The 16685-nt window shown below is 39.4% G+C and overlaps 1 protein-coding gene across 3 annotated transcripts in view; it reads left to right on the top strand.

The window, feature by feature from the left end:
* Positions 1-16685, top strand: part of TBCD (tubulin folding cofactor D) — a 122387-nt gene that overhangs the window by 51477 nt on the left and 54225 nt on the right. For all 3 annotated transcript variants that reach the window (XM_057401396.1, XM_057401399.1, XM_057401397.1), the window contains 3 exons: positions 2009-2165; positions 11218-11275; positions 16571-16600. In XM_057401396.1, the coding sequence (XP_057257379.1) occupies positions 2009-2165; positions 11218-11275; positions 16571-16600 (245 nt within the window). The remainder of the gene's footprint in view (positions 1-2008; positions 2166-11217; positions 11276-16570; positions 16601-16685) is intronic.

Genomic DNA, 16685 nt, shown 5'->3' with positions numbered 1-16685 from the left:
CCTCCACTTTTGTGTCGTTCTTTTCCATTATCCCCTCTAGCTCTCCAGACGTCACAGTCGCATTGTTTCTCCGGCAGCACCAGTGCTTTGAGTTCCAGACACAGCAGTAGGACATCAAAGAGGTGTGAGGCCAAAGGCCTGCTTTGGGAGAGAGAGAAAAGCTTGAGTTGTTTGGAATAGTAGTGCTGCTGCCCCTGGCGTTATCTTAGTGTCTGCTATTACAGACACTTGGCAGCAGCATCTCTGTTTTAGACTGACCCTAAAAATCCAGGTGCTCTTTGGTGTCATCCCTAGCATTTTGGAAATTAATGCCCTGAGTTGAAAAATCATGTGTGTTTTTTCTTTCATACACATAGTACAAGTGCGAGGAGCTGCCTGTGGATCCTTTTCCCCCTGGCCTTCAGTGCCCAGGGATGAGTGTGTTCACAGCTGGCTAAGGCAGCTGGAGTCCTCATCCTGTGCTGAAGGAAAGCAGCAGCTTTGCAAAGTTGCCTTTGGCGTCTGTTGTAGTGATCCTGTGGAACCAGCAAATTCCATTTTTTTCTCATCAGTTGATGCAGCATTTCTCAAAACAGGCTAGTCAACATTTCTGAAGATTTTTATTGCAGTTTCTTTCAGAACTGGGAAGTTCCCAAAACCCCATCCATCCATCCTTGCTGTATCATTTCTCCTGAATGGGAATTGCCTTTTTTTCCCATGTAGTGCTTGTGCTCCTTAAAGTCTTATCTTGTCCATCCCAATAAAGACTGCTTTATTTTCTTTAGGTTAAAATAAATTTAAATGGCATTTTGACACTTCCCTGCTCCAGTTGTGGTGCATATCTCTTTGTTTAAAGCAGCAGGCATGCAGTGATGAATTGTACATTGAAGTTTTAATTGTTTTGTGATTATATCCACTCAGGTATATCAGGTACAGTTTGCTAATGATACACAGTTCAGTGATCCCATTTCTTGTTCAATGGGATCACCTTTTGACAAGTATTTTCTAGGGAAAAAAGGTGCATTTGATGAATTTGATACAAGAAAGAAAATCAAGAAATTGTTTCTTTTTTTCTAGAGGCTGTTGTTTCTACAGACATTATTCATTTATTAAAGACATACCATCTAGAGAGATGTATTCAAATTATGTATCTGGATTTGCAGATACCAGAAGAAATCCCTCTGGGGAGCCTTGCAGACTTGTAGTATTTCTCAAACTGCAGCAGTATGTTACTAGAGCTGTGTAAGAGAATTCTTTAAGTTTTTGAAAGCTCTTTCATTTGTAGAAAAGCATTATTGACTTTGGCAGTTTTGATGAGGATATAAGCATGAAAGTGAAAATCTTAATCTACTTGTTTTCCCAAGTTTATTTTTGTCACTTCCTTGTGATAACACTACTTGTGTTATAAGGCCTTTCTGATAAAATCCTGGGGTTTTAATTTGCCTTTACTTCTGTTTTACTACACTGCATTCACTTTTTTTCCCCACTTCACCAGTATTGTATGGTTCCAGTGCTCAGACCAGGCTTACACACCGCAAGTGCTTTCCCTCTGGTGCTCCCTCAACTACCTGTGCACAGAGACATATGTTCTGAGGTCTCTGGCTTTTAGGCCTTTATTGGCTAAAACGTACTCAATTCAGGATTGCTCAGGGTGTCCATTAAATCAGGAAACAGTGCTTGATATGTGCGTTTCTAAGAGCTGCCTTGGGCAAGTTGGCTATTGTATCAATATGGTAATAAATGATATCAGTATTACTTCTTATGTAACTCACATACTTTAATCCTCATTGAATTATATGTGAAGGAAATGAAAAAATAAACTGCTGCTGACAAAGAAATCAAATAGTGTATTAAAAAGCAACTCTTCTTTCTAATCAACTTCAAAATGAGTGTGTATTACGAGCCATGCTTTCTTTCCTGTCAGAACACACAACTCCGCCCTCTTTTCTCTGAATGCTCTTTACCTCTTTTTTTTGGTTCACTGTATGGTCCTAATTGCTGCTTTTGTCCATTTCCTTTAATTTCACAGTTGTTCCTGTCATTTTGAGAGCGCTGACATATGATGAGAAGCGGGGGGCATGCAGCGTGGGCTCCAATGTGAGAGATGCTGCCTGCTATGTGTGCTGGGCCTTCGCTCGTGCTTATGATCCTGCAGAACTCATACCATTTATTAATCAGATTTCAAGGTAAGTTGTGGCAACAGAAAACTGAGTTAATGTTTAAAATCTTCAAAATTAGGAAGGAATTAGACATGAATAGTCTCATTCTGTAGCTTCTAGAAGTTAATATCTAGGAGTCTAATGCTCTATTTATGACATTTAAAGTTACTGATACAAAAGTGAAATATTCATTGAGGGGCAATACCTTCACAGAGGTTTTATTATCACTAATAAGACATTTCAATTCAGAAATACAAGGGGTTTTTTCCTCTTTTGATATCCTCTATTTTTATAGAGTACCTCAGTCCTGAATGACCAGCGTGCTAAACTCTGCTTATATTTGAATAGAAATGCATGAATGTACTTCTCTTTCAATCTGTGGTTTCTGTTACAAAAGACTTTTGAAAGTAAGATTTTCCAGAGATTTCCAAATCAGGGTCTGTGATACTCCAAGAGTGGACTAGAACTTGGTGCACCTTTTCCCTTAATACGAGATGACATTTTTGCAGATACAAACTGTGTTTACCTTTTTTCTTTCATCTTGTGCTTTTCTTCCTATTTCTTGTGAGATTCTCTCTTTAGCATTTAGTCATTTTCTTGGCAGCACACTGGCTGACATTTCAAGGTGTCTTTAATGGGTCAATTGCACTGCAAACACAAAGAGGTAGCTTCTAACAGTTTCTTGGCAGTCTTTTAGTACAACCATTGATAGCAGCAACTCAGGATTCTTTGTCTCCGCTGGAGGGGTTTGATCAGTAGTCATTTAGTATTATCTTTAAAGAAAAAAAAAACCAAACCCAAAACTTGGACTGTACAGTGATTTGTGGTCCTGGGTATCTGATGTCTGACTCAATTTCTAGGGGCTCCCCTGCTTCCAGACTGCTGACAGAACTGTTTCAGTCTCATCCAAAAAGCCTTGTTTGGGAATGCAGAATTACTTACTTAGCAGTTTCCCAAAGAATATGTGCCTTTTTCTTCTCTAAAACCTATTTAAAATGTTTTTGGGGACAGACTGTAAGCTTTACAGTCTGTACACTGTGACGTTTCTGGTCTCTGCTGTTCTTCATCCTTGTATCTTTACTTTCCAGTGCTGGTCCTTTAACGCAGGGTCACACAACAACGTCTCTTATCTGTGTGGTGCTTGCTTCTGGGTTTTTTTGAGACCTTGATAAAATCTTTCTGTCTAAAAACCTGCTGTCAAATTTCTTGAGGCCAAATGCTGTTTTTCTTCTTTTTGTCTTAAGCTGTCATGTCTTTTCTCCAAAGGGAGCAGACAGAAATGTTCTAAGACATCTTAGCCTTGTGTCTCTGCTAAAGCAGTTTCATGTTTTAATGATGTTTCATCTACAGTAGCATAAAGACTAAAGGAGAAGAGTACTGTAACAGCAGGCTGTGCTAGAACATGATGCCATCCACTGTTGCTGGATGACTTTCAGAAAGAGAATACAGTGCTGCAGAATAGACCTGCTTCAGTTAAGCATGCTAGAAAAAGTGATACTTGCCGTAGTAAGTTATTAAATATTTTATTTTAAAGGGTCACATGTAATTCCCTTCTAGCTGAGTTCATGGTAAATTTATATATTGTAAGAAATTCTTAAGCTTGTTCCTTGTGAAACTTAAAAAAGCCTAAGTGCAAGTGTGTTAGCCTTCTATTTATCAGAATCCTGATCTGTTTATCAGGATTTTTCTTCTGGTCATGATGCTTTGAGCAGTATATTTCTCCTTTCACCCTACCATGGTGCAGAACAATGTTGTTGTCCATACGTTAGGTGCAATCTCACCAGTCTGATTTTTCAGGGTTTGTGGTATTTTCTTTAATGTCACAGAGCTGAGAGTGGGAACTCACGGACAGGTGTGAAGGAGGTTATGTTTCTGAAGAAGCTCCTGTCTTTTAGTTTTCAGACTGTTCTGGAAGCAAACTGTTCTTTTCTTTTTAGGAAAATGTCAAGTGAAAATAGTTGCAAACTGCTCCCTATGGCAGTAATAACCTGTACCCCTGTGGCTGTGCCAGCTATGACAACTTCAGTTGTTTGGAATAAGTTGGTGGAGCAGAGAGAAACACGGGGTGGACAGCAAGGGGGAAGGTGAAAATTGCATATGAGCAATTGTAAGGTGGTGTGGTTTGTATATGCTTAGTTTTCTAACAAAGCTGAACGGTATTTTAACAAGTATTCATGCAATACTAAGGCTTTACTTAAAAATCTTTATAGTTCTGTTGGCCATAGCTTTTCTAAATATAATCAACTCTTGAAGGCAGAATTGCCACTCCAAAGAGAAACGGTGGAAAAAAAATATTCAAATAAAGGATGACACACAGTTTCACCTATTGTGTCAGCAAGCCCATAATTACATACAGCCTTTTTTTAAATCTAGCCTTAGGTGTGTCACTGTTTTACTTAAAGAAGAGTCATACTTCTAGCCACAAGCGAATTGTTGCTACCCTGAAAAAATGCAGAACTCAGCATCTTGAAGCAAAGTACATAATATCCATTGTGAGCTGAATTACACAGCAAAATCGTCTGCCTATAGACGAATGCAAACTATTAGATTCTTAGAGAAAAGTAAGAAATTGTTTATCTGAAAGGAAGATACCACCTCCTTAAGAGAACATAATGAGTGACTGCGATCCTGAACTCTGTTTGCTTTGTCTTGGTGCTAGAAATTGCAAAGGATTTACCCTTCATTCACAGTCTTTAATGCTGCTGTTTGCCTGGCTGAAGGTTGTGCACAGGTTGTGCAGAACTTGGAGCATACAGGGATGGTTGCTATGCTCAGACTCGAAATGCAAGCAGTAATTGTGGTAGAGAAAGCACGCTGGTGGTGACTGGAAGTTGCTGAGTTAGACAGTGAGCTGCTTCATGGCTTCCTGCTTCATGTCATGGCCTTTGGCACATGTTGCTGTGTCTTGGCGGAAGGCTCACTAGAGTATCAAAATACCCAAGTAGTGTGTTACTTAAACTGGGTCCTGCCCCACAACGTGTTCAGACTGTGGTACAGTAGGGACAAGGCAAAGTTGTGTCATCATGTAATGGAAAGACATTGTTTTCTGTGGTTTTGGTAGTCAAGGGACATATACGTTTCACTTTTGACTCGTGAAAAATCACCTTGAACTCCATAAAATAGTATTTTTTTAGTAAAATTTATGATGGTTTTAAAAGAAATACCTGTCTCCATATTCAGTAATAGCTGTTTCTTCTCTTCATTCTCATGAATATTCTGTTGTTAGGAGCTGAAATTATCAGCATATTGAAGTTACAAATGTAGATTGCTGTAAATCAGTAGCAGCCCTTCCCCTTTCTGACCTTACTGCTCTGCTTTTGAGGAGAAAAAGAAAAAAGAGACCACTTACTAGAAATAATCAGCTGAGAGTATTTCTAATAACACTTGTATTTTGTCAATATGTTTTCCCTATCCTTATTTCAGCAAGATACACTTACTCACATTTGCTTATTTATTTTATAGAGTCTCGTTAAACTGGTTTCTAAACCCTTGCCTGATCTATTCAAACTGCAGGACCACAGAAAGAAAATTCTTGGCAAAGCAGATGAAACTTCACTTTCATTGCAGGGTGACCTTACTACGTTTTGAAGTGCATGTACTGAAGTTGCTGTTCAAGCATATCTTTATGAGAACACTACTTCACCAGGATTTTTTTTCTCTCCATGCACACTCTCTCTTTAAGCTCACCTATGAGGAAAGTTAAACATAATTTACTAACTTGGAAATATGGGTAATTTGATTCCTGCCCCCTTGGGTGTGGAAGTTACTGTCTGTAAAGTGGCAGGTGCACACTAAGAAGCTGAGCTGTTTTGTTTAAAACCTAAACAAAAAGGAAAAAGGAAAACATATTTCTCCTCTATTATACAATTATAGCGATTAAATTGTTGCTGGCTATCTTAATTATTGGGAACTGTTGCATAGTCAGAAGGTAGTTTCATTTATCTGTCAGTCAATGGTGTAGGTAATCAATAACTGAATCGTTATTTAGAAGGATCTAATTGCTATCTCCTGTTCCACAGAGCACTAATACAAGTACAGTGTGTACAGTGTAGGAGTGCAGGCAGCTTTGTTTTCCCTGCGGTGGTGCGTTGTTCCTGGTGGGGGGGGAAGGAAGGTGTGGCTATGGATGAATGATGTAGCTTGCTCCAGGGCAAGATTGTCCTGCAGAATTGGGGAAATCTGAAGCATTGCTTTGAGCTACATCTTGTACCATGATGAAATATTGAGAGGAGCTTTCTTCTTTTATGCATTTGAATGTTGCCTTCAGACGAGAGTTGTGTGCCTAGTGTCTCTTGCATTTGGGTAAAGTTATTTCCTGCAGGGGCATCATATGCTTTTTGGGTTTTTTTAGGGTTGTTTTTTTTTTTTTTTAGTTTGTTGTGGTGGTGGTTTTTTTTTTTTAATATCAGCATTTGTAACCCCTGTTGTAAGCATTTTTCTTATTACTCTTTTCTACATTATTATTATTTATTATACATTCATCATTGTACCCCAAAACTTTGCAATAGGAATAACACACTGAACAGCATAGGATGTTGGTTGGCTAGCAGAAGGTGGAAGAGCTCAGCGTGAGCTGGGTTAGAGGGCCTGTCAGTGTATGCAGTGTACAAGTGGGCATGGTCACTGCATTTCTCCTTTTCTTCAGACTTTCTCCTTGCTTAGGCAACCAGGAGGAATTAAATCTGAGCCTGTTGTCTGGAGGGCTTTATCCCCTGGCAGTGCTGACTGAAGAGGTTCCCTGCCTGCTCCTTCACCTGCCTTGCCCTGCAGTTGAGCATAGCACAGCTCAGTGTGATGAATGAATGGGGGAGTTTTTATGGGTTTTCAAAAAAGCTAGCAAAAGGAAAATTAATTGAGCCTAGATCTGTTCTTCTCATGCAGCTCACTGTGTAGCCGTTCCAGTCGGAGCACTGGCATGAGTGAAGAAGTGCAGGAAGGACTGTCTGCAGCAGCAGCCTGCACAGATTCAGGGCTGACTCTGGTCTTGCCTCTTTTTTAACTTGCTTGGATTGTTCATTTCTCATGATGCTTATTATGCCTTCCCTTCCTGACTGCATAGCAGGGAGGAGAGATTTCTGTCTTCTTACAATTTCGACTTTTCCCTTTTTTGGGCTCAGGAAGGAAATTCTGGTTTTGTGCCAAGTTGGCAAGAGCTTTGAGAGTTTATGTTTTCTCCTTCCCACAGCTTTGGGGTGGTGTGCTTGAATTAATAGCAGCAAATTCTCAGGGGTTAGCAACAGGATAAGATTCTTGCAGCTTGTGACTAGTATAGACTAGAAGTGCCTGCTACGAGTGATAAAGGAAATTCAGATTTATTGTCTGGTACATCTGGCACTCATAGGGAGAGGGTAACCTGATATTCCTGTGTTCTGATGTCTATCACCTGGCTGGCCTCGGCTCTTGTCTTTCTGCCTAGTTGGGAAGGTAATGAAATAGGTGTTGGGTGAGGAAGTGAGCCAGTAGCGTGCTTTGGGTCCTTTAACTTTCCCTGAAGCCAGTTAAATGGGGACTTGAGGGAGAGGGGAAGGGATAGGGGAGAAAGGATTATTAGTTGACTGATAGAATGGCAACTTGCTTTTTAAAGTCTGTTTACGTTTATTGTGCGCTTAGCCTGTATGCATGACAAGCAGCTAAATATACCTCAAGGAACTACAAAAGGTGTTTCATAGAGACTGCAAGATGCAAAGCCACTCTTTGCTCTACCTGTTAGCAGTCAGGTGTGGTACATTTCAGGCAAGTCAAGACATGACCCTTTAACTGGCTTGAAAAAATATCCCACTTTGTTTGACATAAACAGTTTCTTTATGTTAGGAAATCATGGTGGAGTATCACATAAACTCCCACGACAAAGCAGATAGGTGAAGACACCTTAGACATGTTTCATCTTCAGCACGTTGCTTTCCTTCCTAATCCCTGTGTTACTCCAGACTGTGCCTGCATTTTCAAATAGGAATGAACTTGAAACAAGTATTTGTGTAGTTTGATAAGTTTAAAATACTTATATTAAAAGGCTTAATATAAAACAGTGACTACAGTATGATTTATGAATATAATTGGGCTACAGGGGCAATTACAAAATTCTTGGGGTTTTTTATTTTCCTTTTCTTAAACACAGTATTCAGTTGCAGCATTGAATAACTCTGGTGGCATCACATGGGCAGTATGTTGTTTTGCTGGTTTGGTATACAGGTTTGTCTTAAGGAGACAGAAGAATAAGGAAAAATGGAAAAGCTGAACTCCTGTTGTGTATAATAACCTGAACCTGTTTTCCATTCTATTTAACGAACCACATTTTAAGTTTACATGTGAAATTCAAAGAGCAGTATTTATCTCCAGTGATGTTCTTGTAACATTTCCAGTTGTAAAAGATCCTGCAGTCTTTTCAATCAATGTGTTAATATTTAGCATGTATGTTCTTACACTTATCCCTAAGTATCTCTTTTGGGCCACAAGACAACACTTGGAAGGATTTTGGTCTGTCCCAGCCCAGCTCTTCTGAAATACTCTGTAACATTTAACTTGAGGGTACCTTTGACACAGTAAGAGCAACGCTCTGCATTTAGAGCTTCCTGGCTTGTTTTGCTGTAATACTGCATAATTGATGCAATAATGTCTTATCATATAGTCCATATAATCGGAAAGTTAAGGCAGAAATATGCTTCTTTTTGGTTTTTAGGGTGATTTTCATCTGATTCCTTAGTTTTGAATATACTGTTATTAAAAAGGCTTAGAGGAGCTAAATCATTCATATCATTAAAACTATGTAATTCTAAAATGTCCTTTCAAAGTTAATTTTTAGGTTTCTCTGTACCCCAGAGAACAAAATTAGCAGACATTCTATGAAGAAGATATGTCTGGCCCAGCACTTTTCAACAGTTAGCAATGGCTGCTGCTTCCTAATGGAATGCTTCCTAAACATTCCCTCTCCCAGTCACTGCTGTTTGAATGACCTCCTTCTGTCTTGTAGTGACCTAATGTCTTTGTGGCAGAGAGGAATTGCTCATGCAGGTAGCAATAAGAAGGCATTAACTGTCTTTAGAACAAATTATTGAGGTTTATTTTCCTTTCATTCTTGCTTTCTGTCTCTTGTTTTCCTTAATGGAGATGAACTGAAATTACAGAGGCAACACTGATTGTGCAATTCACCGAGTTTTAACAACAGAGTATTCTTCACTGGAGGAAACTGATAGCCACTACCCAGGAAAGTTTGATATTATCAGTGTAATTAATATCTTTATGCTAAAGCAAAGCTATCTTGGATTTACTTTTCAGCCAGTATTTATTTCCTGTTTTGCCTGGAGTCAATAAATAATGTAATGAAGAGTTTCAGAGTTTGAAAGGAATAATTTTCTGCTTAAATGATTCTCCTGAAGTGATGTTTATTTGTCACTGAAGTTAATTGAATGCTGGAGGTGGATTTCTAAAGCTTCAGACTTTGTCTCCTGTCTTGGTGGCCAGTGATGAGTGGTGGTCCTCAGGTGTTGGTACTGGGACCAGCACTGTTCAGCACCTTTGTTGGTGACAAGGACAGTAGGATCGATGCATCCCCATCAAGTTTACCAGCAATACCAAGCTGTGTGGAGTGGTCCATACACTGGAGGGAAGGGATGCCATGCAGAGGAACCTGGACAGGCTTGAGAGGTTGCCTTGTGCAAACCTCATGAAGTTCAGCAAGGTCAAATGCAAGCTTCTGAACTTTGGTGAGGGAGGACATTCCCAAGCACAAATACAGGCTGGGTGGAGTCTGGATTGGGAGCAGCCCTGAGGAGAAGGACTTGGGGGGTGTTGGTCGATGAAAAGCTCGACATGAGCGGGCAGTGTGTGCTTACACCCCAGAAACCATGCATGTCCTGGCCTGCACTGAAAGGAGCATGGTCAATGGTGGTGATTCTCCCTCTCTACTCTGCTCTCATGAGACCCCACCTGGAATATGAGGTCCATGAAGATGCTCCGAGGGCTGGAGCACCTATTCTGTGGAACCAAGTCTGAGAGAATTGTATTTGTTCAGCCTGGAGAAGAGAAGGCTCTGGGGACCACTTTGAGCAGCTTCCAGTGCTGGAAAGAAATCTGGATAGGGATTTTTTACAAGAGCATGTAATGATAGGACAAGAGGGAATGGCTTTAAGCTGGAAGAGGGTAGATGAGGGTAGGTGTGGTACCCTGAAAGAGGGTAGATGAGCTCTTAGGCTCTTCCCTATGCTGAGGGCACTGGCACAGGGTGCCCAGAGAAGCAGTGGCTGCCCCATGTTCAAGGCCAAGTTGGACACAGGGGCTTGGAGCAAGCTGCTCTAGTGGAAGGTGTCCCTGCCTGGGGCAGGGGTTGGAACTGGATGAGCTTTAAGTTCCCTTCAACCCAACTGAGTCTGGGATTCCATGATACATTCCGTGTCTTCTCTTGTGTAGCACATTTCTCAAAGCAGTTCTATTGAGGTACAAGAATTAAACTGTGCAGGGTTACCAGACATTATGCAAATACAAAGAAGTAGTTTCATGTAATCATGCCTCTGTAGCTATAGGTCACTTTAAAGAAAAACTGCTTTGCATTTTATCTTTCAGGTCACTTTTAAGCGGGATTTGCATATTGTTTTCTAATTTTTGTTACTTTACAGGATGCAGTTGTTCTTTTAAGATAGCTGCAGGACTCCATTGCCTGTGCCTTAGATAAGACTTGTTGTGCATTTGGCTATTGAGAAACTGTAATTCCAAGTTTTAATTTGAAATTTCACTGTGTGTACCTCACATGAAAGATGATAGCTATGTCCAAGTTTTAAACTCCTGCTTTATTTAAAACAGAAATCCTTTCTATGCAGTTAAACATATTTGCATACTCCTGCAACTGCTTTGATACAGTAGGATGGCAGTTGTCTGTTTATGCTATGGGAAGTCCACAGCAAACTGAAAAATGAGGAAGTACAAAGTTACTTCAACTGAAATTTTAGTTTAGACTTGTGTTAATAAATAGTAACTCCTTAGAGGAAATGCTTCGTGTTCTACTTGGAAGGCTGAATGTTGAGATGATGGCATTACCCATTTCTTCTCATATTTTTGGTACTAATCCTCAATATTTTTATTTCCTCAGTGCATTGATCATTGCTGCAGTATTTGATCGTGATGTTAATTGCAGAAGAGCTGCTTCTGTAAGTTACCACATTCTAGCTTACGTGCTTCTGTTACTTTTTGGTTTCATGTAAAAATGTGTAGACTTAGCTATTTAGAATAACAGTATATAAGCAATTTATTATGTTGTGAGCAAAAAAGTGCTCTTTTACATCCTTTAAGTATGGTGTGAATTTAGATTTAAAATGATATAATCCCCAGATCATATCCTGATTTATGGCCACAGCTCACAATCAGCTGTATTGTGGTCATAATGGTTAAGATAAAAGTATCAAAGAAAGAGCTATGTCGCATTTTCTAGTCACAATATCAAAGAGTTGTACATAATATTTAGACACTGGATCTTTTTTGTGTCGCTAAGCTGGTTGTGAAGTTCCACTTTCCTAATTGCTCCTCAACTGTAACTCTCTGTAAGTTGAAAATTTCTAGAATAATCTCTCCCTCAAAAGTATTTTCATTTATTGTCTAAAACTCTTTCGGTAGGACTGGGAATTTTTAAAAGGAGGTGACAAATCCATTAGGAGCTATTGTTATGTAGTTAATCGGGCTGACAGCGAAGTATATTCTGCGGAACCTTTCTGTAGAAAATATTTATGCTGTTGAGAATTGAAAAGAATGTGTTGCTGTTCTTGGGAGAAGCAAGTTTAGGGAGGAGAGAGTATAGAATCTAAGAAGGAAGATTGGGCATCTTCTCTGAGGATTTAAGTCAAGGTGCTGTGTATATATTGGACCTGCTTTGGTGAGAACAAAAAAGAAGTGAAAGATGTCTTTTCAACAGATAAAACAAATTCTCTTATGCAAATGTTAAAAACCCCATGTTTTAACTGTGTTAGCACAGGACCAGACGACGTCTGTCAAAGAGCCAGGCGTCTTTGCTCCTAAGAACAAACTTCTCTGTGAATGCATAAAACAAAAATATTTAGGCTAAAAAAAGAAGGCAGTCTGCAGCATACAAATTGATTAACAAGTCTGTCTTATTTTTTTGACTGAAATTTTGAAAGCTAGTGCATTTATAACATCATAAGGATTTCTCTGGGATACCTGGATAGCATCCTTATTTTTTCTAGCCACACCTCTGCTTGAGAGTTTAAGCTGTTGAATGAAGCTGCAGCATTAATTGCTGAGGAAGTGAGTCAGTTGCTTGTGTAATCATATCACAGATCACTTTGTCTAAATAAGTTAAAACCAAATCATGGAAGCTAAGATGCTGTAGGTCACTGAGTACTGATATAACATGTTCTTCACATACTGTACCACTAATGAGTATGAACAATGCTACTCTCCCCCAACCTTCAAATTTTGGAAAGAGTAGAATTTGTTATTCTTGGCTAATTTAAGTCATTTCAAATAAAATTCTAAGAGGAAAACAAAGGCAGTTTTGCTTTCCTGAGTGCTGTACAAAATGTTAAGGACTATAGACAGTGAAAAGTTGTTAATTTATTTGCTTTATAGGTATTATCCTAGGATTTAGATGGTAATACATATAAAGAGGAGAATTCTTTTTGACATGATTGCCACTACCAGTGTTTTGCTTACCTTTAGTGGCTGATCCAGTTGTCCTGTGTAATATTCATTATGTTTCTGTGCTTAAACGTAAACTGATAGATTGACCATGAAATACGGTGCTAAATCAGGTGCATTTAGTAATGCTGTAAGCTTAGTGGAGATTGTGCTTCCGTATGTCAGATGAGCACAAAATAAGTTTTCTTTTCACTTTCCTCTTCTACTTTAAACCAAGCTATTGAGCATTTTGCAGTTCAGTTATCTCCAGTGAAATTAATCTTTTCATTAGTACATTCTAATATAGTGCTGGTCAAAATTCAGAATTGTTGTTTTGATGGATAGTTGTGAAAGTACTGAAGCCTTTTTCCTTACTATAGAAAGGGAGGCAAAGAAGTATTTTGCATTTACCTGGCATTACTACAGTTTTGAAGAAAAAATACCTGGGAGTCCTAATTACTTCCAGTTATTGCTACAGTTAAATATATATTTAAATAAACATGTTTTACTAGTTTTTCAATCTAATCCAATATGCAGTATGTTCCAGTGCAGAGCACCAATAAAACAAAGTAGCATATAGAGATATTTTGATCCCCGAGGTTAAAGAGAATAAAACAAGGCTGTTCTTTTGAAGCTCCAGAAGCACTCTGAGCTGGCTTTTGCAACTCTTTCATGAATAATCATTATAAGGACTAATCACATGAATAAGTGATCTTGGCTTGGGCTCCATTCAGCTTCTGATGTCTTAAAGGGAGTATATTTTTCCTCTTGATTGGTTGATAGTTTTTTAAATCATGGCTTAGGAAGTGTTTGAGTGTTTTCTCAGTTTTTGTGGTCATCTTGGTTCTGATAGCATGGAATCTTTAAATGAAGATCTTTGTATCCACTTTTTCCATCTCCAGAAGGGGATCGTGTGAAAAATGTAAACTTATTATTACAAAACAACTGGAATATTTGACCTCTTTTTGGAATTTGCAGTGTTTTGAAAGACTGATGGAAACAGTGACTTTTTCAGTTATTAAAGAAAAAAGAAAAAGAAATATCCTTTGTGGAACAACAAAAAAGTGGTAGAGGAACAAGAAGGGATTTTTGTGAGCATTAAATGAGCTCTAGAAAATTGCCCTTTCACTTGGGTGAACAATATGTTTCATTATTGTCATGTATCTAATTTACTTTCACAAAGTTTTAACAGAATAATATTGTGGGGATGGTTTTCCCTGTAACTTTTTCTGTTCAAGATACTCCTTCAGACCCAGGAAAAATAACGTACCATATTACACTCTTGTTGCTAGAATTGGGATTAGGTGCTGTTCTTCTCCAGCAGTAATGTGTTTAAATTACCACAGCTGGAATGTGCGTTTTCTACAAAGCCTTCTTAAATCAGTGGTGAATTTTTCCAAATGTACCTCTGAACACTCTCAGCTTCTGGGTTTACATTCCTTTGAGGATTTTTTTTTTATGGTTTTGTTTGAAAATCTTGGTTTTCATTGTAAATTTCCCCTTAATTGGCTGAAAACTTATTTGCAGAAGCAGCACTTTTTAGCTGGAGCTGGAAGAGGTTCATAGTGATGCATAGGAGCCTCCCTCAACTTAAATGACCAGCTGGGAAACAAGTTACTACACAGTTTTAGACTGCAGCTGGAAAATTTGCTAGGTACCATATCCCTCTTCAGTTTTTAATGAATTGTAAATTCATAACACAGGTGTGGGAATCTGTAACAAACTGATTATTCTTCTCCAAGGCTATTCAATTGGAATCGTCAACAAATATCTTTGCAGCAAGACAGTACTTAATATCTATCTTTGTAAACAGTAGTTGAAGTTGTATGGTTTTTATAGAGAAACTGATCAATTAGGTGTAAATTACCATGTAAGTTAGATGTTTAGAATACATTAGATGAGTGCTGAGTGGTTTTGCCATGCTGCTGGACTGTTCCTTAGATCTTCATGATTTTCTAAGTTACTGAAAAACCAAAATGGTGACAGAGTGCTGGACATTTAAAATTCCTACCTTAGGCAAACGATCGGTGTGGAATCTTTATGTACAAATCCTGGTTTGCTGCAGCACTGTCTGTAGGCTCCTATACACCTTTTTCAGATGATTTTGCCACAGCGTATTTCAGTCTGAATCCTACGGATGTATTGTAAGTAAAATGAAACTGTCACTGGTTTACAACCAGGTTTAAGTAGTTTGGATATCAAAGTTTCTGATTGAAAAAGAAACGAAACAAAAAAGCTTTAGAGGTTGGGTATCACTGAGGTACTTGTCTGAGCAGTACAATTTTAAAAGAAGTTGTAATGCAGTGATTAAACTATTAAATCCCTTGCATATGATAGTTGAGAGCATCATCCTTGCTGAAACATCCTTATGCTGAGGAAGAACGGCATAAAAGGGGATCTAAAGCTAAAGTGTAAGTAAAAAGAAACAAGTCATGCAGAGTGCCGTGAAACAAGGTTCTGGCAAATCCTGGCTGGGAGCATACATTGGTAGAGACACAAGGAGTGGAAAAACCCCTATGGTAGTAGCTGGGCTGAGGCATACAGTAAAGAACAAGCGCAGGGCATTGCTACAGCTCATGTTCCTGTTCTGAAGGGTGCTTTACGTGTCGCCCAAGGGTGTATCTGTTCTGTGGCACTGCACAGGATGGCCCATGTAGTTCTGCCCGAGGCAATCCCCAGCGGGTTGGCTCAGGGGCACTGCTGGCAGCACGGCTGCCGCTGCTAGCGGGCTGAGGTGGGCTCCAGACCCGCTGCAGTGGTGGGCGAGCGGTTTCGAGGCAGCTGGTGCTACGTGTCCTGCAGTGGATGCACTGGGAGCAGGAGCAGAACTAGCCCGGGCAAGTCGACAGGAACTGCAGTCATTATCCTGAGCAGACATCAGCTCAGAAATGCACCGCGAGGCTGGTTTCAGGAGCGCTTGCTTCACCTGTGCTCTGAGCACGCCTGCGCCTTGCACAGGGTGATACCTTGGTGAGCTGACTGAACCTGCTGTTTGTGCAGGTGGATTGCCCCATGCGCACTGTATTTATATAGGGAATACAGAAGCTCTGTCTGTCAAAATTCTCGTGGCGTTTTCAGTAAAAGAGTGGGACTTCCCCCCGTATGTTGAACCCCAGCTCTTTTGTTAGTACTTACGAGTCTGTATCCTTTTAAGGAACAAAAAATAGCTGGCTTTTTAGAGATAGGGAGAAAATTGAAGTAGGGAGTTAAGTAGGTTTTGTTCTGTATACCAGGCAAGTAAGGGGTTAACTTTATAGTTGTAGTCATTGCATTTTGCAAGGTTTTGAGTTTATGTTATAGAAAACACAAGAAACAAACATGATTTTGTCTTCAGGTTTTATAATTTCAGTGTTTCAGCATGCTTTCAGGTGTGTATCTTTCAAGTAAGTATCACATTCTCAATGGTTTTTGTCTGAAGTTTTCATTGACAAAGAATCACACTTTGCCTACTATTGGCAAATTGAAGCAGTCAGACAAAAGCGAGCTGTCTCCATTTCTGTTGTCCACAGGTATTGACTTTCTGTTCCAGTGCGAAGCCTTGTGTCACTCCTCAAAAGCACTCCTCTGGGTGTGACTGGTTTAATAAACTTGCATTCTTAAACTGCTGTCATGCAGCATATAGCTTTAAGGACACTAGAACATAGAGACGCAGAAACAGAAAAGCCCTGTGGGCTTGTTCTACTGACAAAGCTTACTTTATTTAAAAAAGAAAAGCCATGGGTCATTTATATTGTTGTGTGTTTTGAATTCATCATCTGGTGTTTATCAAAAAGCAAACCTGACTCGTTTTGGTATGTTTGTTCTCTGTTCCTTAGGCTGCCTTCCAGGAGAATGTTGGGAGACAGGTATGGTGACTTTCCTCAATCTTCATTCAGTAGTGCCTCCGAGGTTACTGTAAATGTTTAGTACCCAAAATCAGAATGAGACACT

This window comes from Pezoporus wallicus, unplaced genomic scaffold, assembly GCF_028554395.1.
Source record: "Pezoporus wallicus isolate ANWC-B61680 ecotype Strahan unplaced genomic scaffold, APGP_CSIRO_Pwel_v1 contig_8702, whole genome shotgun sequence".
Classification (NCBI taxonomy): domain Eukaryota; kingdom Metazoa; phylum Chordata; class Aves; order Psittaciformes; family Psittacidae; genus Pezoporus; species Pezoporus wallicus.
Note: the sequence above shows the minus strand (reverse complement) of the source record. Positions and strands in the feature narration are given on the sequence as shown.